General features: G+C 40.6%; 1 protein-coding gene across 1 annotated transcript in view; it reads left to right on the top strand.

Moving 5' to 3' along the window:
- The first annotated feature begins 764 nt into the window (after positions 1-764).
- Positions 765-24169, top strand: part of RP2 (RP2 activator of ARL3 GTPase) — a 43941-nt gene continuing 20536 nt past the window's right edge. The window contains exons 1-3 of the mRNA XM_023202769.1: positions 765-1060; positions 17017-17682; positions 23898-24012. Coding sequence (XP_023058537.1) covers positions 959-1060; positions 17017-17682; positions 23898-24012 — 883 coding nt within the window. The 5' untranslated portion in view covers positions 765-958. The remainder of the gene's footprint in view (positions 1061-17016; positions 17683-23897; positions 24013-24169) is intronic.

The raw sequence follows: 24169 nt of genomic DNA, 5'->3' as shown, positions 1-24169 counted from the left end.
AAAAAAAAAAAAAAAAAAAAAAAAAAAAAGATGGGCATGGTGGTGCTTGCTTACAGTTCCAGCTACTCAGAAGGGAGGCTGAGGCAGGAGGATCGCTTGAGCCCAGGAAGACAAGGTTGCAAGTTTGCAGTGAGTTATGATTGTGTCATCGCAGCCTGAGTGACATAATGAGACCCTGTGAAAGAAAAGAAAGAAAGAAAGAAAGAAAGAAAGAAAGAAAGAAAGAAAGAAAGAAAGAAAGAAAGAAAGGGAAAGAAAGAGCACAGAAGAGGATTGGGAGGTTATGGGGTACAATTCTTGAGGGGGTGACCCTGGCCAGGTGATGAGAGGGCGGTAGGAAGGGTGATGAGGGGAGAAGAGGATTTAGTAATACAAATTTCAGGGTCTTCTTGTGTCAGCGGGAATTTCTGTTCCCTCATAACGTTCCTCATACGATAAATCTAATGTTCAACTGGAGACCTCTCCCGCGCCTCGAATTTGCAAATTTATGAATCAGAGGCAAAAAAACCCGAATGCTGAGCCTGGCCTCCCACCAGCCAGAGAGCCCACCAAGTCCCAGGAGGGGCGGGGCCGAGGGCGGGCCGGGTCAGGCTGTGGGCGGGGTTACCCGTGCTTGCGCCAGAGCCGGCCCGCCCCGCCCCTAGGGGCTGTCGCAGGAGCCAGGCGTGGATTGGTGTGTGAGTACGTAGGCCTCTCTTCATAGGCCGCGCAGGATTGCTCGAGAGGCTTTGATTGGCTCAACAGGCGTTTAGCGTTCATTGGTTGCGCTGGGTCGTCAGGGCGACGAAAAAGGGGAAGGGGTGCTGGGCCTGGCGGGCAAACTAAGGCTGCGGACTCTTGGGCGGTTCCGCGGGGCGTAGTCCGGAGAGCTGCGGGGCCAGGGTGCCCAGGGTTCACGCCACACTCTAGGAGGTGCCTGAGCGAGTGAGCTGGCCAGCGAACTCCGCGGGCTGGGACCATGGGCTGCTTCTTCTCCAAGAGACGGAAGGCTGACAAGGAGTCGCGGCCCGAGAACGAGGAGGAGCGGCCAAAGCAGTACAGCTGGGATCAGCGCGAGAAGGTAATGAAAGTCGTGTAGCCGCTGTCTCAGCCACCCTGAGCCGCTCCGCCGGGGTCCCTTACGGCCCGGGACCGCTGAGTGGGCCGACCTAACAGCTGCCGCACTCTCTTGAACGCGAATAGCTGAAGTCGGGGTGCACGACTTTTTGGGGGAGCGGGGGCGTGAAGTACAGCGCTAGAGAGGGAGGCCAGAGGGCTGTGGAGCTCCGGAAGGAACCTTAGGAGTTTGTTGTCCTGGTAGACAGACTCCCCCGGGAGCTTTCTCTGGCTCCGAACCCTGCCTTGCTCTGACTTCCTGTCGGAGATGATCGATTCGAGATAGGGAAAGAACCGAGAACGCCCTGAATCTCAAATCACCTCGTTTCACCCACCGGCAGCGTCAAGCGGGGTTTTGTCCAGTCGTCGAGTTACGTATATGGGACTGATTCTCATCTCTTCCGGGGCTTAATGTTCTATGGCTGTTTTCTCTTTTGTCTGCCCTCCCCGGCATATCTCTTTGGTGCCTCATGATATATTTCACTGCTGAATTTTCTCAATTACCAAGTGGACTGTTTAATGTACAGCTTTACTGTTCCTCCTCTTCCAGTTATCCGGAAGAAATAATGAATATCGCATCAGTCTTGGAATGTGTATTAAGACTGTAAGGTGAAAATAAGCGGCATAAACCGGGCAGTATTTTACTGCTGGTTTAAATGAATGAAAACTCCCTTATTTTTATTTTTGTATATAGCCAGAAACCAAAAAACTTTGAAAACCTCCATTAGTCTTACACAAAACACACTCGGTCATACATTTCATAATAGTTCCTCTTTCTACATAGTTCTCCATTTGTGCTTACTGAACTACTTTGATGGACTTATCAATTATTTCTCCCAAACAAAATGAGAGATTTTTCAAATGAGTATTATAAACAGTTAACTCCTTGCTTACGGCAACATGTCTTTACCCAAGAATGCTTTATAATAAGTGTATTAACGTTTTGGAATCACAGACCTTTCTGCGTGATTTCCAAACCCCAGCAGAACGTATTCAGGTAAGCGCTGGTCTCTAAGAGTCAGAGTTAAGAAATTGAAAGCTTTTTGCAGCTTTTCTTAGCCCGGTCTTTCTGCCCCTACTTCTCATACACACCCTTCTTGGGTCACATGGTACATTTATTCTCTCTTAGTCATACTCGATAGTAGCATTTTATAATGTAGGGGAAGAATGTACTATGCTTTCTATTTCACAAGAAGATTGCACCTGCCATTTAAAGTTATTTGATGGGCGATTTTTAAAAGATAACATTTTCCTCAGCCGTTGGATTTCTAACAATGTTCTCTTAGCTTGAACTGTCTGCCATAGAGAAAGTTGTGTATTTCATTTTTATTTTAGTTTTTTCTTTTGAACTCAGGCTAAATCTAAACTAAATAAAATGCCTTTATGTTTTATTTATAGTAGTCTTGGCTGCCTATGACTCATTGTTTCACAATTGTTTTACAGTTAGCGTTTATTAACATAATATTCAGGTTAGTCGGGATTTCTCATGTTAATCCTTCTTTTAAATAAGTGTGTGTGTCTTGTGGTTTTTTTTCTTCTTTTGCCCATTGGCTAAGTAAATGCATTGAGAAATACAATATTGGACACCAACGTCTAAGCTTTTTCCCCACAAATGAGTGTGTAGTAAACTTTCAATTATAGAAACTGTTTTGAGCTTACAGAGAACATTTTTTTTGAGAACACTACTGAGTTCTGTAGTTGCAGAAATGTAAGAGATGTTATTGGATATATAAAATAAGCTCATGCTTCTGAGTGTATAATAAAAGTTAAAATCTTGATCAACTCAGCCAATCAAAATGAGAATTTCTAACCAAATGAGCATTATATTCTGAAAAAATAAAAAAACCCCGGTTTTAAAATCTTCTTGGACTGTTAAAGAGAATTACTAGCTTACATTTTGAGACAATGCAGATACCACATTTCCCAACATAGCTTTATCTTTTGGGATTTTTTTTTTCTTTTGGAATTACTAGGAATTCTTTCTAAGGTGCCTCATTTATGATAGCTTGTTAAATTTTATACAATTTAAAATATTTTTTTCTAGGGCCAGGCATGGTGACTCATGCCTGTAATCCCAGGACTTTGGGAGGCCGAGGCTGGTGGCTCTCTCGAGCCCAGGAGTTCCAGACCAACCTGGGCAATATGGCGAAACCTCATTCCTACTAAAAGTACAAAAATTAGTAGGGCATAGTGGCACACACCCGTAGTCCCAGCTACTCAGGCGACTGAGATGGGAGGATCACCTGAGCCCAAGACTTAGGGGCTGCAGTGAGCCATGATCAGGCCACTGCCCTCCAGCCTGGGCAACAGAGTGAGACCCTGTTTCCAAAAATAAATAAATAAATAAATAAAATATTTTTTCCTAGTTCCTTGCCTCCCATGAGGTTAATTTGGGCTAGTGTGCAAATGTTCTGTATTAGTCCAATGATACATTTACTGAGCATGGCCTTGCTTGCTCCTAGAAGATTTCAATTGTACCTTAAAAGGAACAGAATGCAAATACAGCCCAGAGAACATAAATGAAATATGATGCATGCATATTAATAGAAATGGTTTATATTAAAAGTTAAGGCTTCTGGAATGTGGTTATGGATTATAGCATATATAGTTTTAAAGTTATATCAGACAATTACCATTCAACTTGTAAGACTTTTACATGTAAAAACAAAATGGGTTGCCTGAAAATTTTCCTTGCAATTTGCAAAAGGGTATTTACATTTTTCCTTAGGTTGTGTAATCATAGTATCTTTTTTTAATTTTTTCTTTTTGAGACAGAGTCTGGCTCTGTCATCGCCCGGGCTGGAATGCAGTGGCACGATCTCAGCTCACTGCAACCGCCACCTCCTGGGTTCAAGCGATTCTCCAGCCTCAGCCTCCCGAGTAGCTGGAATTATGGGTGCGCACCACCACACCTGGCTAATTTTTGTATATTTTTAGTAGAGACAGAGTTTCACCACGTTGGCCAGGCTAGTCTTGAACTCCTGATCTCAGGTGATCCGCCTGCCTCAGCCTCCCAAAGTACTGGGATTATAGGCGTGAGCCACCACTCCCAGCCCAGAGTATCTTTATTGAAGGGCACCCCTTGGGTTTTGGGGTTTGAGTTGTGTAATTGGGTCAGTCTTAGGGGACTGAAGCTGGGAGAAATTGTCTCAATTAGAAGGAATGTCTGGGGACTAAGCATTGTCATAGCAACTGACATACTATAGTCAACAGTGTAAGAAGCTCATTTTCTATTGCTGCTGACTTTGAAAAAAAGTTTACAATTCTTACACTGATGTGATGAGAAATATTTTTGGATTGTAAGACTTGTGTTTAAATTATTTCAGAAGAAATGTTTTTATCCTTATCTGTATGCTGCCACCCATAGGTAGGCAAATTATTCAGTTTATATGTACTCAAACACCAAGTAAGACTCAAAATTATAAGATTTATCCCTGCCCTGCAAGAGTTTACCGGCTTTCTGGAGTTAAAACAGGAAACATTTAAGTACACATGAGGTGAGGAAGAGTGATACGGAAAAGTAGTTTTCATCTTCCAGTTATTCATGCCCATACTCTTCCTCCTAGATAATAGAAATGAGGATTAACTCTCTAAACAATTATGGCTTAAGTATGAAAATTGCGATTTGAGTAAGGACAACACATGTTGTATCTGTTATATTTGTCTCATATTCAATAGAAATAATACTAAACAAAAATCTTATATCAGAAATTCAAATATCTATTGTGTAACTTTGGGTAAAGCAGCCAACTTGTGCACTTCAGGTTCCTCAGCTATATAGTAGGACAATGCTAAAGATTTCTCTACTGTTTAGTAAGGTAAAGGCCTGTCCTGAAGAAGAGGTTTAGAGAGTAATGGTCACCTCTGAGGAAAGAACTTAAACCAGAGGTTGGGCATGACAGAACTGGTTTTAACATAAGGCAGATCATAATTCCCAGAGTTGGTCATCAGTGGGAGGGGTGGCTTTGTTGAGGACCTGATCTCCATGTTAGTCAAAACTGTTGGACAGTTAGGGTGGTAATCTGCTAGAAAGAAGTGTCTGCAAGGCCGGGCGCGGTGGCTCAAGCCTGTAATCCCAGCACTTTGGGAGGCCGAGACGGGCGGATCACAAGGTCAGGAGATCGAGACCATCCTGGCTAACATGGTGAAACCCCGTCTCTACTAAAAAATACAAAAAACTAGCCGGGCAAGGTGGCGGGCGCCTGTAGTCCCAGCTACTCGGGAGGCTGAGGCAGGAGAATGGCGTGAACCCGGGAGGCGGAGCTTGCAGTGAGCTGAGATCCGGCCACTGCACTCCAGCCTGGGTGACAGAGCGAGACTCCGTCTCAAAAAGAAAAAAAAAGAAAGAAAGAAGTATCTGCACTAAGTAGGAGGAGGCTAGATACTGTTTTTAGTCTTCTTTTAAGTATGAAAAGTATTCTAGTTACCCATTGCTGTGTACCAAACCGCCCTGAAACTTAATGGTTTAAAATAATGGCAGATATTTTGTTCACAGCTCTTTAATTTGCGTAAGGTTAAGCAGGGTTGACTCTGCTCAATGTGGCATCAACCGTGACAGCTTTCAAGATGGCTTGACCACATAGCTGGCTGGCAAGTTGATGCTGGCTTTGGGCTAGGAGCTCAGCTGGGGGCTCTCCACGTATCCCTGGCTTCCTCACAGCGTGATGGCAGGGTTCCAAGGGCAAGCATCCTAAGAGAGACTGGCAGAAGCTGCATAGTTTTTTCTAACTAGCTTCTTAAATGAATTCTTAAGTCACTTAATTTGACTTAATTTGGGTGTGGCAGAAGTAATGCTGAGGCAGTCACAAATGCCCACCCAGTTCCAACAGGAGGTGACCTCTTAATGGGAGGAGTGTCAGAGAATTTGCCAGTAGGTTTTAAATCCTCTACATAAAGTTGTTTAAAGGATATAACTAGTTCTTTATTAATTTTTAAAATAGCTGTTTAGAGATATAATTCATATGCCATACACTTCACCCATTTAAAGTATATAATTCATTCTATCTAACTGTATATATATTGAGATGGAGTCTCGCTCTGTTGCCCAGGCTGGAATGCAGTGGTATGATCTCTGCTCACTGCAACCTCCGCCTCCTGGGTTCAAGTGATTCTCCTGCCTCAGCCTCCTAAGTAGCTGGGATTACAGGTGCCCGCTACCACATGCAGCTAGTTTTTGTATTTTTTAGTAGAGATGGGCTTTCACCATGTTGGCCAGGCTGGTCTTGAACTCCTGGCTGCAGGCAATCTGCCTGCCTCGACCTCCCAAAGTGCTGGGATTACAGGCATGAGCCACCGTGCCTGACTGTGTTTTTGTACTCATTAACCCACCACTCTTCATCCTCTCCTCCCCACTACCCACCACAGCCAACTATTGTTGATAATAATTTATTGTATATTTCAAAATAGCTAGAAGAGAAAATGTGGAATGTTCCCAACACAAAGACATGATAACTGTTTGAGGTAATGGATATCCCAGTTACCCATATTTGATCATTACATTGTTGTATGCTTGTATGAAAATATCATATATACCCCATAAATGCATACTACTATTATTATATATCCATAAAAATTTAAAATACATTTAGTTTAAAAATAAAGTATATAATTCAGTATTTTTTAGTAAGTTCACAGGCTTATCACCATGGTCTAATTTTAGAACATTTTCATCCCTGGAAAAAGAAACCCTGTACCCATTAGTAGTCGTTGCCCATTCTCATCTCCCCCAGCCCCTAGAAACCACAAACTTATTTTCTGTCTCTATAGGTGTTCCTATTTTAGACATTTCACTTCAGTGGAGCCACAATATTTAGCCTTTTGTGACTGGCATCTTTCACTTAGCATGTTTTTGAAGTTTATCCATATTGTAACATGTATCAAGACTTTATTCTATTGTATGGATATACCACATTTTATTTATCTGTTCATCAGCTGATGGACATTTGGGTTGTTTCTAATTTTTGTCTATTATGGATAATGGTGTTATGAACATTTGTATACAAGTTTTTGTCTGGACATGTTTTCATTTCTCTTGTGTACACATCTAGGTTTGGAATTGCTGGGTCATATGGTGACTGTATGTTTAACTTGTCTTTTTTTTTTTTTTTTTTTTTTTGAGGTGGAGTCTCTCTTTGTTGCCCAGGCTGGAGTGCAGTGGCATGATCTCGGCGCACTGCAAGCTCCGCCTTACCGGTTCACACCATTCTCCTGCCTCAGCCTCCCCAGTACCTGGGACTACAGGCGCACGTCGCCACGCCCGGCTAATTTTTTGTATTTTTAGTAGAGATGGGGTTTCACCATGTTAGCCAGGATGGTCTCGATCTCCTGACCTCATGATCTGCCCGCCTCGGCCTCCCAAAGTGTTGGGATTACAGGTGTGAGCCACTGCGCCCGGCCTATGTTTAACTTTTTGAGGAACTGCTAAACTATTTTTTAGAGTGCCTGCACCATTTATATTTCCACCAGCAATGTGTGAGTGTTCAGCTTCTTCACCCATATAAAATTTTGATAAAGGTAAAAAGCATAGAGAGTGAAAAGTATATGGGGCTGGAATTTTAATTTGTATTCTGAACCTAACTACACCTCACTGGTAAAGTAATTTAGCTTTTAGCCCTCAGTTTCCTAAGATCCCTTCCAGTTCTCGAATTCTTTGAGCAGGTCATGAGGGGAAGTAAGCATTGCTAGAAACATCCAGGCAAATCTGGATGAACAAAGGGAATGTGGTAGGATGTAAAAATAGATTCAGATTAGATTAGATGATATGGGGAATCTTTTCAATCCTAAAATTTCATAATTCTATTTTGTTGTTATATATTTCACAACATGGTAAGCTAATATAAATGTAGTACTTCAGTTTCTCGAATCATCGATAGTATATAAGCTCAAGATACTGGGTAGTTTTTGTATTTTTAATAGAGACGGGGTTTCGCCATGTTGGCCAGGCTGGTCTCGAACTCCTGGTCTCATCTGATCCTCCCACCTCCGCCTCCCAAAGTGCTGGGATTAAAAGCAAGAGCCACTGCACCCAGCCTCAGAATTTTTTAGAGAAATAGAAGTTTTAAAAATGAAGCATCAAAAAAGAAAAGGTATCAGAAAGCTGAAATAGCAAGGTCGTGGTTAAGATCATTAGATACATAGGATATGAGTTGAATTTTTCATAGTCCCTTTTATTAAAACAATCATTTAAAAATATATTTTTGACCCTGGTACTCTACAAAGCTTAGTACATTTTTCACTTATATAAATTCCAAATAGGCTAAAAGCCTACTGACAATATTGACAGTAGCAATGATGATGTAGGTGTCACTTGGGTTAAGTCATGGGAAAACTCAAACCATAGCGTCACAGAGGCTACCCTTTAGCTTTCATGCCCAGAACACAATTTAATAGCAAAGAGAATGGATCTGTCTTCTGGGAGGTGTATATATTAACTAAGATCATAAGTTTTATATGATTATTGAGAGAAACAATGTGTCCTGTTCATTTTCTTATTGTGTTTCAAAGTCATTGAGATTAAGAATTCATATTTCAGCACTATTAGTTCTATAATTATGTGGCACTAATGTTTTCATTTGTGAAATAACCTCTCAGCTACATAGCTATCTAGCCCTGAAGCTGACTTAATAATGTTTAAATTTTAAGTATTTGTTTTAATTGAAGTGTAACTTATATACAGTGAAATTTACCCTTGTTAAGTGTACAGTTCTGAGTTTTGACAATTAATACAGTTGTGAAGCTATCGCCAATCAAGATATAAAATGGTTCCATTGCCCCCAAAAGTTCTTCCTTTGTATAGTCAGTTTGCTCCTTTGTAGTCAGCCCCACTCCCAGCTCCTGATAAGTTTCTATCCCTGTAGTTTTGTCTTTTTGAAAATGTCATATACATGGAATCATATAATACATAATCTTTTGAGTTGGGCTTCTTTCACTTAGCAGAATGCATTTGAGATTTATCCATGTTGTTGCATGTATCAGGAGTTCCTTTTTTTTTTTTTTTTTTTTGAGATGGGGTCTCACTGTGTCACCCAGACTGGAATGCAGTGGCACAATGTCGGCTCACTGCAACCTCAGCCTCTGGGGCTCAAGTGATCCCCCATCTCAGCCTCCCAAGTAGTGGAGACAACAGGCGAGTGCCACCATACTCAGCTAATTTTTTGTATCTTTTTGGTAGAGATGGAGTTTCAGCATGTTGCCCAGGCTGGTCTTGAACTCCTGAGCTCAGGTGATCCACCTGCCTTGGCCTCCCAATGTGCTGGAATTACAGGCATGAGCCACCATGCCCAGCCAGGGGTTCCTTTTTAATTGCTGAGTAGTATTCCATTGTATGGATATATCACAGTTTGTTTATCCATTCATCAGTTAAAGGACATTTGGGTTGTTTCCAATTTTGGTAATTATGAATAAAGCTACCATAAATATTTGTGTACTGGTTTTTGAGTGAACATAAGTTTTCATTTCACTTGGGTAAATACCCATGAGTGGGATTGCTGATCATATGGAAATTGTTTATTAAACTTTACAAAAAACTGCCAGGTCAGTGGTTCACACCTGTAATCGCAGCACTTTGGGAGGTAAAGGCAGGAGGATTGCTTGAGGCCAGGAGTTCAAGACCAGCCTGGGCAACATAGACCCATCTCTGCAAAATGGATAAACATAGCCAGGCATAGTGGCATATGCCCGTAGTCCCAGCTACTTGGGAGGCTGAGACAGGAGGATTGCTTGAGCCCAGGAGTTTGAAGCTGCAGTGAGCTCAGATTGCACCACTGCACTCCAGTGTGGGCAACAGAGCAAGATCCTCCCTCTATTAAAAAAATTAATTAAAAATTTAAAAAATAAACTGTCAAACTATTTTTCAAAGTGGCTATGCCATTTTACCTACCAGCAGTATATGAGAGATACAGTTGCTCCACATCCTCACATCACTTGCTTGGTATTGTCAGGTTAATTTGTTTTTAAGAGACAGGGTCTGCTCAGTCTCCCAGGTTGGAGTACAGTGGCATGATCATGGCTCATTGCAGCCTGGACCTCCTGGGCTCCAGCAATCTTCCCACTTCAGCCTACCAAGTAGCTCGGACTACACTACATGTGTCTGCCACCACACTCAGCTAATATTTTTATTTTTTGTAGAGACAAGGTCTTGCTATGTTGCTCAGGGTGGTCTGAAACTCCTGGCTTCAAGCGACCTTGGCCTCCCAAAGTGCTAGCATTATAGCTGTGAGCTACTGCACCTTTCCTAGCTTTTAAAAACAATGTTTAGCCATTCTAATATGTGTGTAGTGATGTTTCATTGTAGTTTAACCTGCATTTCCCTAACGACTTGTATTTCCCTAAATGTTGAGCATTTTTCATGTACTTATTTGCCATCCATATATCTCTGGTAAAGTGTTTATTCAAATCATTTGCCCATTTTTTAATTGGGTTATTTGTTTTCTTATTATTGAGTTTTTCAGAGCTCTTTATATATCCTGGATACAAGTCCCATGTTATATGTATGTTTTGCAAATACTTTTTTCCCAGTTAATAACTTGTCTTCTCTTAAGAGTGTCTTTTGAAGAGCAAACATTTTCAATTTGGGTAAAAGTTCAATTTCCACTCACTTTTTCTTTTGTTGATTGTGTTTTTGTTTTCACATCTAGGAATTTTTTTTCTTTTTCTGAGACAGTCTTGCTTCGTCGCCAGGCTGGAGTACAGTGGCGTGATCTCGGCTCACTGCACTATGTATATATATACACAAACACATATATGTATGTATATACACACACACACACATACATGTATACACACACATACGTATATGTATATATACACACATATACATAGTGTGATCTATATAGAGATATATATGTAAAGAGAGATATGCCTGTTTATGAACTCTCTATTCCATTGATTTGTGCATCTAGTAAGCAATTGTTTTTGTCTGAATATGGTTGAATATGAAGAAGCCGCCAAGAGAATGTATTTAGGAGCCAGAACGTCTATGCCTGAGACTAAGATCAAGCACTGACTCACAGTGTGTCCTTGGACAAGTTATGTAGTCTCCGTGTGCCTCAGTTTTCTCAAGTATAAAACAGAGATAATTATAACACACAACCCTTATAGGGGTTTTTATGGATTGAGTGAATGATTATAGAGTACTTAGTATGGTGCCTGGTACATTATAGTGCTTTTTTTTTTTTTTTTTTTTTTTTTTTTTTTTTTTTTTTTGAGACGGAGTCTCGCTCTGTCGCCCAGGCTGGAGTGCAGTGGCCGGATCTCAGCTCACTGCAAGCTCCGCCTCCCGGGTTTACGCTATTCTCCTGCCTCAGCCTCCTGAGTAGCTGGGACTACAGGCGCCTGCCACCTCGCCCGGCTAGCTCTTTGTATTTTTTAGTAGAGACGGAGTTTCACCGTATTAGCCAGGATGGTCTCGATCTCCTGACCTCGTGATCTGCCCGTCTCGGCCTCCCAAAGTGCTGGGATTACAGGCTTGAGCCACCGCGCCCGGCCCTATAGTGCTTCTTATACTCCTGAATCTTTTTACTTCTATTGGGACTGGATTTTCATTGGAATTAACAAATCCCATTATTTTATCTCACATTGTCATTATGGGAATTTAACTGTGGAAATGGATTTTAATGAAAAATTTGTATTGCTTCTTAGATAATAAGATGTTCATTTTTGTTTTCTGTTGGGAAAATAATGCTTAACTTGGTTTAATAGATGTAGGACATTAAATTGATATCAGATGAATTACAACTCTTGAAATTTTTCTTTGATTTTTTTTTTTTTTTTTTTTTGAGACAGAATTTGGCTCTTGTCTTCCAGGCTGGAGTGCAGTGGTGCGATCTCAGCCCACTGCAACCTCCGCCTCCTGGGTTCAAGTGATTCTCCTGCCTCAGCCTCCCAAGTAGCTGGGATTACAGGCACCCACCACCACGCCCAGCTAATTTTTGTATTTTTAGTAGAGACAGGGTTTCACCATGTTGGCCAGGCTGATCTCGAACTCCTGACCTCAGGCGATCCACCCACCTCGGCCTCCCAAAGTGCTGGGATTACAGGCGTGAGCCACCATGCCCAACCACTTTCCTTGATTTTTAAAAGCATATTCGTAACCTTTTAAGGATTGTAGTAAGAAATAGTCTAGGCCACGCATAGTGGCGCACGCCTGTAATTCCAGCACTTTGGGAGGCTGAGGTACGTGGATCGCTTGAGTCCAGGAGTTCGAGACCAGCCTGGACAACATGGCAAAACCCCATCTCTACAGAAAATACAAAAATAAGTTGTGCGTGGTGGTGTGCGCTTGTAGTCCCCACTACTCAGGAGACTGAGGCAGGGAGAATTGCTTGAACGGTGGAGGTTGAGGCTGCAGTGAGCTGTGAGTGGGCCATTGCACTCCAACCTAGGCGACAGAGTGAGACCCTATGTCAGAAAAAAAAATACAGTCTAAACTAAACTCACTTCATAAATGGCTCCTAGGAAAAAATAATTTAATACATGACCTTTCCGTGTTTGTGATTGTAGACACTTTATTTCAGAACTAGTAACCTGCAAAATTACGATGGATTTCAGTTTCAGTTGTTTATTATTACTTTTTTTTTTTTTAAGGGTCAGGGTCTTGCTTTGTCACTCAGACTGGAGTGCAGTGGCATGACCATGGCTCACTGCAGCCTTGAACTCCTGGGCACAAGCAGTCCTCCTGCCTCAACCTTCTGAGTAGCTAGGACTACAGGTGCACACCACCATGCCCAGCTAAGGGTTTTTTTTTTTTTCCTCTTCCACCAACTCACTTCAAATAATCTGCTAAGTTTTAAAAAACTTTTTTAGAGCTGGGGGTTGTCACTGTGTTGCCCAGGCCAGTCTCAAACTCCTAGCCTCACTAGGCCACTGGCCCACTCTCAAGTAGCTAGGATTACAGATGTGAGCCACTGTGTCTAGCTCCTGTTACTTTTTGTTTTGAAAACTTTCAGGAATTGTTGAGAAAGTACAGCAACATAAATCTTAAATTTCTCCTTGGAAGACTGTGCTGACAATCCAAATAATTTTATACTGCAGAACTATTTAGCTATAAAATCTTTAGCTATCAGGTTAATTTCTCCCTATGAGCTAAGAAAACTGGAGTGTCCAGAGAAAATACTTAGGATAGTAAATTACATTTAACTCCTCAGCAATGGCAGCTGTTATGGACTGAATGTTTGTCAAATTCATATCTTGAAGCCCTGCCCCCCTACACATGGCTGTATTTGGAGATGGGACCTCTAAGGAAGTAATTAAGGTTAAGTGAGGTCATAAAGGTAGAGTGCTGATCTGATAGGATTAGTGTCCTTATAAGAAGATTCAGTTAGCTTGCACTTACTCCCTCCCTCTCCTTCACACAGAGGACAGGTCTGGTGATGACATAGCAAGAGGATGGCTTTTGCAGTCTGAGCAGACTAAAACAGGATGCCATAACAAAATACCACAGACTGGTGGCTTAAATAACAGAAGTTTATTTCTCATAGCTCTGGAGCCTGGAAAGTCCAAGATCAAGGTGCCAGCAGATTCAGTGTCTGGTGAGGGCTCTCTTCCTGGCTTACAGACAGCTGCCTTCTTGCTGTGTCCTCACATGGCCTTTCCTCTGTGATTCATCCTTCTGCCTTACCTCCTACAGCCATTGAATTATCAGTCTGCTGATTCTCTTTCCTCAGTATTTCTCAAATTCATCCCATCATCTTCTTCCCTACTAACTACAGCTCTGGTTCCAGCCCTTTCTGTATGACTACAATAATCTCTTAGATCAATCCATGTTCCACATGTCCTTATCTCATCAGAGTAATTATCCTGACATGTAAATTTTGCTTATTTAAATCTTTCTCTGGTTTCCTCTTGTTTGTGGATAACTTCTAAGCTTTATAATCCGGTTTCTGCCTACCTCTGTAGCTTCATCTACTAGCATTCTGATAGCATGTGTAACACCAAACTACTTTCAGTTTTCCTCCCACTCCTGAAGAATTTTACTTTGTTCCTTCTGTTACTTTTACCTGGCATGGGAAGGGAGGGCCCTTTATTCTACCCCTTTTACCTAACGAGCTCTAGCTTATCCATTCTCACGTTTTGCAGAACTTCTACCCCACTTCTCTTCCCCGCCCCAGAGGTCCCTTCTCTGTCCCCTCCAGAATATTCTCAGCATCTCTCATTACATGGTCAAGTTGTTTTTAGCTTAGTTTAGGTGAATGTTTACTTCTTTTATGGAAAGAGCTGGTCATATTCATTTTAGTGCCTAAAACAATGTCTGGCTCATACTGGGTATTCAAATATTTGTAGAGTGACTGAACATCCAGAAAGTTAAGGTAACATTTTCAAGATCAGGTTGATTATAGGGGACAAAATTGGGACTGGAAAATGAGTACCTCTTTTATTGCCTCATACTGCAGACCAGTACTCCTCCTAGTACAGCATTTAAAACTGGCTAAGTACAATACCTATTGTGCAATTACTAAATCAATTTAAGCTCGTTTGCTGATTATTAAGATGATTAAATTTTGCTTTGTAAATCAAACTTTTACATATTGTATATATGGGAGCCTATGGTGCATGAATAGTTTTGCATGAAATGTATATAGTCACAAACAGTTATAACAGTTGAAGTAGATAAGAAAGTCACATGGAATAAACAAAAATAGGCTTTTAGTGACCATATTTTGATAGGTCAGTTAAAATAAAAAAATTAATGTGACATTTTCCAGGCATACTGTTTAAAAGATTATGTGGGCTGGGCTCGGTGGCTCACGCCTGTAATCCCAGCACTTTGGGAGGCTGAGGCGGGCAGATCACCCAAGGTCAGGAGTTTAAGACCAGACCAGCTAACATGGTGAAACCCCATCTCTACTAAAAATACAAAATTAGCTGGGCATGGTCGCACATGCCTGTAATCCCAGCTACTCGGGAGGTTGAGGCAGGAGAATCGCTTGAATCCAGGAGTTGGAGGTTGCGGTGAGCCAAGATCGCGCCATTGCACTCCAGCCTGGGTGACAAGAGTAAAACTCCATCTCAAAAAAAAGAAAAAAGAAAAATGCCGGGCATGGTGGCTCATGCCTGTAATCCCAGCACTTTGGGAGGCCGAGGCAGGTGACTCACGAGGTCAGGAGATCGAGACCATCCTGGCTAACATGGTGAAACCCAATCTCTACTAAAAATACAAAAACAGGGGCCAGGCGCAGTGGCTCACGGCTGTAATCCTAGCATTTTGGGAGGCTGAGGCGGGCGGATCTCGAGGTCAGGAGATTGAGAGCATCCTGGCTAACATGGTGAAACCGGTCTCTACTAAAAAATACAAAAAATGAGCTGGGCATGGTGGCGGGTGCCTGTAGTCCCAGCTACTTGGGAGACTGAGACAGGAGAGAGCCGAGTTCGCGCCACTGTACTCCAGCCTGGGCAACAGGGCGAGACTCCGTCTCAGACAAAAAAAAAAAAAAATATATATATATATATATATATATATATGTGTGTGTATATATATATATAAACAAAATTAGCCAGGCATGGTGGCAGGTGCCTGTGGTCCCAGCTACTCAGGAGGCTGAGGCTGGAGAATGGCGTGAACCCGGGAGGTGGAGCTTGCGGTGAGCCAAGATTGCGCCATTGCATTCCAGCCTGGGTGACAGAGCCAGACTCCGTTTCAAAAAAATAAAATAAATAAATAAAACTAAAAATAAAAATAAAGGAAGGAAGGAAAGAAAGAAAGAAAAGATTGAGTTATAGTTTGGAAGATCTAAGGATAGAAATGGCCAAGAAAGAAAGAAAGAAAAGATTGAGCTACAGTTTGGAAGATCTAAGGATAGAAATGGCCAAATTTGAAAAATTGCATTGTAGCTTAATAAATGCTTGAATCGAATTTGCTTGCATTTACATATTGTGATTCTTGTGCCTTCAGGTTCTTCTGTTTTCTATAGCATATTGCAGAAATCAGTTGGGGTTTAGAAACTGAGACCCATACATTGATTTGAAAAAGGATAGAGAAATATATTTCAGTCTGGGTACATTCCCATTTTCAGAATTTTATTTTATTATTATTATTTTTTTTTTTTCGAGAGAGAAAGTCTCACTCTGTCCCCCAGGCTGGAGTGCAGTGGGGCAATCTCGGCTCACTGCAGCCTCCACCTCCAAGGCTCAAGCTATTCTTGTGCCTCAGCCTCCCGAGTAGCTGGGATTACAGATGTGTGCCACCACGCCTGGGTAATTTTTGTATTTTTAATAGAGACGGGGTTTCGCCATGTTGGCCAGGCTGGTCTCGAACTCCTGGTCTCATCTGATCCTCCCACCTCCGCCTCCCAAAGTGCTGGGATTAAAAGCAAGAGCCACTGCACCCAGCCTCAGAATTTTTCAGAGAAGTAGAAGTTTTAAAAATGAAGCATCAAAAAAGAAAAAGTATCAGAAAGCTGAAATAGCAAGGTCGTGGTTAAGATCATTAGATACATAGGATATGAATTGAATTTTTCATAGTCCCTTTTATTAAAACAATCATTTAAAAATATTTTTTTGACCGTGGTACTCTACAAAGCTTAGTACATTTTTCACTTATATAAATTCCAAATAGGCTAAAAGCCTACTGACAATATTGACAGTAGCAATGATGATGTAGGTGTCACTTGGGTTAAGGCATGGGGAAACTCAAACCATAGTGTCACAGAGGCTACCCTTTAGCTTTCATGCCCAGAACACAATTTAATAGCAAAAAGAGTGGATTTGTCTTCTGGGAGGTGTGTATATTGACTAAGATCATAAGTTTTATATTATTATTGAGAGAAACAATTTGTCCTGTTCATTTTCTTAGTGTGTTTCAAAGTCCTTGAGATTTAAGAATTTCTATTTCAGCACTAAGAACTGTGCCTGGCAGCCAATAGGCATTTAGCTGATATTTGTTGAATAATGTTAATAATACTCAAGGTCTGTGTTTTGTTCCTGCAGGTTGATCCAAAAGACTACATGTTCAGTGGACTGAAGGATGAAACAGTAGGTCGCTTACCTGGGACAGTAGCAGGTCAACAGTTTCTCATTCAAGACTGTGAGAACTGTAACATCTATATTTTTGATCACTCTGCTACAATTACCATTGATGACTGTACTAACTGCATAATTTTTCTGGGACCTGTGAAAGGCAGCGTGTTTTTCCGGAATTGCAGAGATTGCAAGTGCACATTAGCCTGCCAACAATTTCGTGTGCGAGATTGTAGAAAGCTGGAAGTCTTTTTGTGTTGTGCCACTCAACCCATCATTGAGTCTTCCTCAAATATCAAGTTTGGCTGTTTTCAATGGTACTATCCTGAATTAGCTTTCCAGTTCAAAGATGCAGGGCTAAGTATCTTCAACAATACATGGAGTAACATTCATGACTTTACACCTGTGTCTGGAGAACTCAACTGGAGCCTTCTTCCAGAAGAAGCTGTGGTTCAGGACTATGTTCCTATACCTACTACTGAAGAGCTCAAAGCTGTTCGTGTTTCCACAGAAGCCAATAGAAGCATTGTTCCAATATCCCGGGGTCAGAGACAGAAGAGCAGCGATGAATCATGCTTAGTGGTTTTATTTGCTGGTGATTATACTATTGCAAATGCCAGGAAGCTAATTGATGAGGTAAGGACAAAGAGAAGAGAAATAGTCATACCCCTAGATTTAAAAATGGACCACTATGGAGTACTTCCATTCTTTTCAAATTGGCTATTGGAAATACAGGCAACCCTCAAGTTATAATCCTTTGCCACCACCCCCTCCCCCAATAGATTTGTCTGTAAGTAGATTGCTGGGGCCTCAAAATACTTTCTCAAAGAAACTTTAAAAATATATATAATTCAATTCAGTAAGCATTAAGCATTTGTTTGTAAGTAGATTGCGTGGGCTTCAAAATACTTTCCCAAAGAAACTTTAAAAAAAAAATAATTCAATTCAGTAAGCATTAAGCACCTATTATGTGCTAGTTACTGTTATATTTCACTGATGATAGGATGTCTATTTGTTTTCCATGGTTTTGCTTATCTGGAATGCATCTTATGCTCTTTTTTTTTTTTTTTTTTTTGTGTTGTGGGGTTTCTCCGTTTTTCCCGGGGTTGGGTTGTTCGGCGGGCTCAGCTCCCCGGTGCATCCCCCTCCGGGGTTGTCCCAGCTACTCCGGAGGCTGAGGCCGGAGTAGCTGGGACTACAGGCACCCGCCACCTCGCCCGGCTCGTTTTTTGTATTTTTTTAGTAGAGACAGGGTTTCACCGTGTTAGCCAGGATGGTCTCGATCTCCTGACCTCGTGATCCGCCCGTCTCGGCCTCCCAAAGTGCTGGGATTACAGGCTTGAGCCACCGCGCCCGGCCTGGAATGCATCTTATAATTGATAGCAACTCAGAAATGATGAACTACAGTATATGCTGGAGATGAAGATACATAGACAAAATTCTCTGCCCTTAGAGTTTTCATTATACTAGATGATTTCCAGAGAAGCTCACAAAAGTAGTACTGCTTAGTAAAGCATGACATTTTATAATTATTTAGTGGGGAAATTTCTTTGGAGTTCTAATTGGTTAGGGGGTAAGAAAATGCAATTTGTGTGTGTGTGTGTGTATGTGTGTGTGACAGGGTCTCGCTCTGTCACCAGGCTGGAGTGCAGTAGTGCGATCTCGGCTCACTGCAACCTCTGCCTCCTGAGTTCAAGCAGTTCTCCTGCCTCAGCCTCCCAAGTAGCTGGGACTACAGGTGTGCGCCACCATGCCCAGCTAAATTTTTTTGTATTGTTAGTAGAGACAGGGTTTCACCATGTTGGCCAGGATGATCTCGATTTCTTGACCTCGTGATCTGCCTGCCTCAGCCTCCCAAAGTGCTGGGATTACAGGCATGAGCCACCATGCTCAGCCAAAAATACATTTACGAATACAACTTTTGGACCCTGTTGTGACTGTGACAGCAACCTCCACATTATGTTCCTTATTTTCCTTTATTGCCATAGAAGGGAGCTTGATGCAGAAGAGTGAGATGGAAGCTAGGTTGGCAAAACTCATAGGCTTATGAACATTGGGTCTTGGTGAGCTCATGAGTAGAGAAGGGTTTTTGGGGTTGCAGCTTCTGCTTGAAAAATAATTGGAGATACAGAGGTTAGGGGCTCCAGAAGCAGCAGTTCCTTAGTTGGTGGGTGCTCCAGTGGGAAGACAGCAGTAGGATGTACTGATTATGCATTAATCAGGTACCTTCAGGAGGAATCTGTTTGAATTTAAAAACCAAACTTACAGAAATGGAGAAGTGAATGGAAAACTCATCAAGTCTTTTTTTTTTTTTTTAAGACGGAGTCTCACTTTGTCTCCCAGACTGGAGTATAGTGGCGCCATCTCAGCTCACTGCAACCTCTGCCTTCTGGGTTTAAGCGATTCTCCTGCCTCAGCCTCCCAAGTAGCTGGGATTACAGATGCCCGCCACCATGCCTGCTAATTTTTGTATTTTTAGTAGAGACAGGGTTTTGCCATGTTGGTTAGGCTGGTCTCTAATTCCTGACCTCAAGCAATCTACTCACCTCGGCCTCCCAAAGTGCTGGGATTATAGGCAAGAGCCACCATGCTCGGCTGGAAAACTCATCAAGTCTCTTTTTGAATGGATTTTTTTTTAAAGTTGGAACATATCAAAAGGAATGATTTTAGGAAAATATTAAAAATGAATACCTCTCAATAGCTATACGTTCCACAATGTAGAAAACCCATGTAGAAATGTCTGAAATCTACAAAGTATATCTGAGGTATAGTTTTTAAACCAACAGAAGTCAAAGTATAATTTTAAGACTTTTAGATTGCCACATTTTCCTTTTTACTTATGCCTATGTGATAAAAACATTCTATGAATCTGGTAAGATATAGAAAAATGTGCTTCTGGCTTTTGAGCTATCTGATCACATGTTAATCCAACATCTGAGAGGTAAATGCTTTCATTATGCTGTATGGTGATTTTTTTAAAAAAAAATACATACAATTTTCAAAATATGTAATTATTTAGGTTAAACTCCTTTTTCGTAGGTAATGAGGAGTGGACATGAAGAATATTTAGCATGTTTAAAGAGAAAAGCCATCAAAACAGTGTTTCTTCATGAGTCATCAAATGTTCTTAACCTTTTAACCTTTGGTATCTGGTATGTGAAATGGCAGTATTGTGTGCCCTTGAAAAGAATATGACCAGGAAGAATGATGTTCTTTAGATATCCCCTGGAATACAATATAAACAATAATCCCACAGCGACAATAATAACTAACACTTACATAGTGTTTACTATATGCCAGGCACTATGGAAAGGAATTTAAATGAATTAACTCAATACTCAAAACAACTCTATGAAATAAGTGCTATTATTCCCCATTTTACAGATATGAAAAATAGACCAAAAGAGAATAAGTACCTTGCAAAAGGCCATTCAGCTGGTAAACAGCAGAGCCATGATTCCAGTCTAGGCAGTCTAGCTGCGTAGGCCACACCTTAACCCTTAAACATGATGCTGTTATGCTGCCTCAGTGGTAAAGGCAAGTTGCTGAATGCCTGGTGGAGCAGGAATGTGACTGAAAGCATGTGGACTCTAGGGTCTTCCAGTCTAGGGACTATTTGGCTATAGTTATCCTATCTTATTCTGAAAGTACAGAATTAAGGAATGAAGAGAACAAACAAAAATAAAAAATAAAATACCAAGTACATGTGAAGAGGGTATCAAAACATGCTGAAAGACAAAAGACTTACGTATTATATTGAGAGATTACATTTTTAAAAAATGAAATGAGTTCACAGGGAAATACGTATAGAAGCTAGTGAATCTTGAGATGAAAAAAATAAAACTTGCGTCTTTCTCATGTCATAACACAAGTGTCTTAGGACAGCTTAGACTGAAACTATGATTGCTAACTCTATATTTGCTAAACCCCAGGAGGATCACAGAATTTTGTTTCACATTGTTTTAATGCATTAAATACTTTTTTTTTTTTTTTTTGCAATAAGAAGTATACAATTTGAGAGAGGGTAGGAAGTCTAAAAAGGCTGGGTAAAGCAGAAAGTACACTCCATAGGAAGCCAAGAGAAGTTACTAGACTTCGGTTTTCTCACGTAAAAATCAGATTCCAGTCAGGTGTGGTGGCTCACGCCTGTAGTCCCAGCACTTTGGGAGGCCGAGGCGGGTGGATCATGAGGTCAGGAGTTCAAGACCAGCCTCGCCAAGATGGAGAAACCCTGTCTCTACTAAAAATACAAAACTTATCCAGGCGTGGTGGTGGGCGCTTGTAATCCCAGCTACTCGGGAGGCTGTGGCAGGGAATTGCTTGAACCCACGAGGCAGAGGTTGCAGTGAGCCGGGATCACACCACTGCACTCCAGCCTGGGCGAGAGAGCAAGACTCCGGCTCAAAAACAAACAATAAAAATCACATTCCTCGACTTCTCTTACCTACATCACAGATATGTACAGGATAAAGTAGAATAAAATAGTTTGAATTGTTTGAGAGTATTTCATCATTTGAAATTGAAGTTGGGTAGTTACCACTGTTTTCAAGTCTTTAAAAGTAGAAGAATTTTCATGAAAAGGAGTCTCTCCAAATATCTGTGGGGAAATATTAAAATATAGTTTATTATTTAGGTAACATTATTTTGAAGTAATCATCATAATCGTATCAGTTTGTGTTTATAAAATGAGAGATGATAAGCACTCTAGAAAATAAGAGAGGTAGAATTGTTTCTGATATTTTTATTTTACAGTCATCTGGCAGTGATGTCCATGTAATTCTCTACAGTTTTTAAATGTATGTTTCTTTTTTTGGAGGCAGCATTGAATGAGGGTATTTCAAGATTCTGAAATAGGATTTGAGTTTGATAAAATTTGATGGAATGGTATGGAATAATGTAGCCATAGGATGAAATACTATCAGCCATTAAAACTGATTTTATGTAGAAAATGTCACAATCAAGTAAGTGAAAATCTGCAGAATGTTATGTAAGTAACTGATTTTTTTAAGTAGGTAAGTCTGGAAAGTTATAGATACTTAAATGTTAATGGTCGTTTTATTTTATTAAGAGTTTTTTTTTTTTTTTTTTTTTTTTTTTGTAGTTCTGTGGATTTAACAATGAGCATATATTATTTCTGTAATGGGAGAAAAAGAAAACTGGGAGGGTATGCCTGTACGGCAATAGTATCTTTTAGTTGTAGCACCCTGGTTGATATTTCTTCATTTCTATTTTTTATTTTTCAGATGTTCTGTGTTGAGAATATATGTTACTTTTAATTATTAAAAACCTAACAAGCTTTGCTAAAAATTAAGTGGTTGGAATGACTACTTTTTTTTTTTTAGAGACAAGGTTTTGCTCTGTTGTCCAGGCTGGAGTGCAGTGATGAGATCATAGCTCAGCGTAGCCTCTAACTCCTGGGCTTAAGGGATCCTCCCGCCTCAGCCTCCTGAGTAGCTAGGGCTACAGGCACACACCACCACATCTGGCTAATTTTTAAAAATTTTGTATAAAGATGGGGTCTTGCTGTGTTGCCCAGGCTGGTCTCAAACTCCTAGTCTCAAGCAATCCTCCCAACTTGGCCTCTCAAGAGTGCTTGGAATGCAGGTGTGAGCCATGATACTGGGCTGACTTTGCATTTTTAAAAACTACTTTCATAATTACTTTAAAAATTAATATGTCCTCATTGTGGAGAATTATAGAAATAAGAAAGAGTAAAATAAGTTTAAAATCAATACATAATTGTGCCATACCTTGAATCATCTTTTTAGGAATAATTTTTAAATTTATTTAGTCTGTAATCAGATTAACTAGGTTTGAATCACAGCTCTGTCACTTAATTGTTAAATGTCCTTGGGCAAGTTCCTTAATCACTGTGCACCTTAGTTTTCACATCTGTACAATGAGGGTAATGATACTTACTTCATGAGAGGGTTAAATATATATGTAAAGTACATAAAACTGCCTGCCACATAGTAAGTGCTCCATAAGTGTGATCTACCATTATTGTGCTATACTATATAAATTTGTATCATGCCTTTTAAAATTAACATTATTGGCCAGGTACAGTGGCTCATGCTTATAATTCCAGCATCTTGGGTGGCTGAGGCAGGAGGATGGCTTGAGCCCAGGAGTTCAGGATCAGCCTGGCAACATGGCGAGAACCTGTCTCTACAAAAAAATTTAAAAAATTAGCCAGGCATGGTGGCACAGGCCTGTAGTCCTAGCTGCTTGGGAGGCCGAGGTGGGAGAATCGTTTGAGCCCAGGAGTTTGAGGCTGCAGTGAGCTATGATTGCACCACTACATTCCAGCCTGGGCAACAGAGTGACACCCTGTCTCAAAAAAAAAAAAAAAGAAAAGAAAAATAAATAAATAAATAAATAAAAGTAAAATTAACATTATTACATAAGCTTTCCCTCATTTTATTATAACATCTTTGTTGTATTTAATGAACTATGATAAATGTAATGAACTATGGCATTTCATCATGTGACTGTCCCATAATTTACTTAACCATTCTCTTCTTATTGGACATTTGCAGTATCACCAAACTAAAACTTCCATCTGGTCGTAGAAAAATTTTAATCATGTTTTAAACTTGAGAGATAATTCACATTTATTTGACCCTTACTCTTAACTGCAGTACTAAACCAGAACCACCCATCTGTAAGAAAAAATCTTATATATATATAGTGAGAACTTATTATAGCAAACACCCTGAATTAGACTTATAATTAAAACAAAAATCAGTGTGCTGTTGTTGCATTTTATACAGAGAAATACTAGAATAGGAAATCATTGTTTTAGTCTCTGAAGTTCATTTTAAAATCTCAATGAAATTTTATTTTCACAGATGGTTGGTAAAGGCTTTTTCCTAGTTCAGACAAAGGAAGTGTCCATGAAAGCTGAGGATGCTCAAAGGGTTTTTCGGGAAAAAGCACCTGACTTCCTTCCTCTTGTGAACAAAGGTACCTTCTGGATGATTGGTATACTTTTGTGGATATTTTCTTTACATACCAATTTGATTTACTTTTGCCTTTAACATTTCTTTTACATTGCCTTCTCTTTCTCATTTGTTCTTTTTTTCTGTTATTGTTCAGAGATGTCAAAATTTCACATCACTCA

Source organism: Piliocolobus tephrosceles, chromosome 12 (genome assembly GCF_002776525.5).
Source record: "Piliocolobus tephrosceles isolate RC106 chromosome 12, ASM277652v3, whole genome shotgun sequence".
In the NCBI taxonomy this organism is placed as follows: Eukaryota; Metazoa; Chordata; class Mammalia; order Primates; family Cercopithecidae; genus Piliocolobus; species Piliocolobus tephrosceles.
This window is presented reverse-complemented; position numbering and strand designations above follow the sequence as displayed.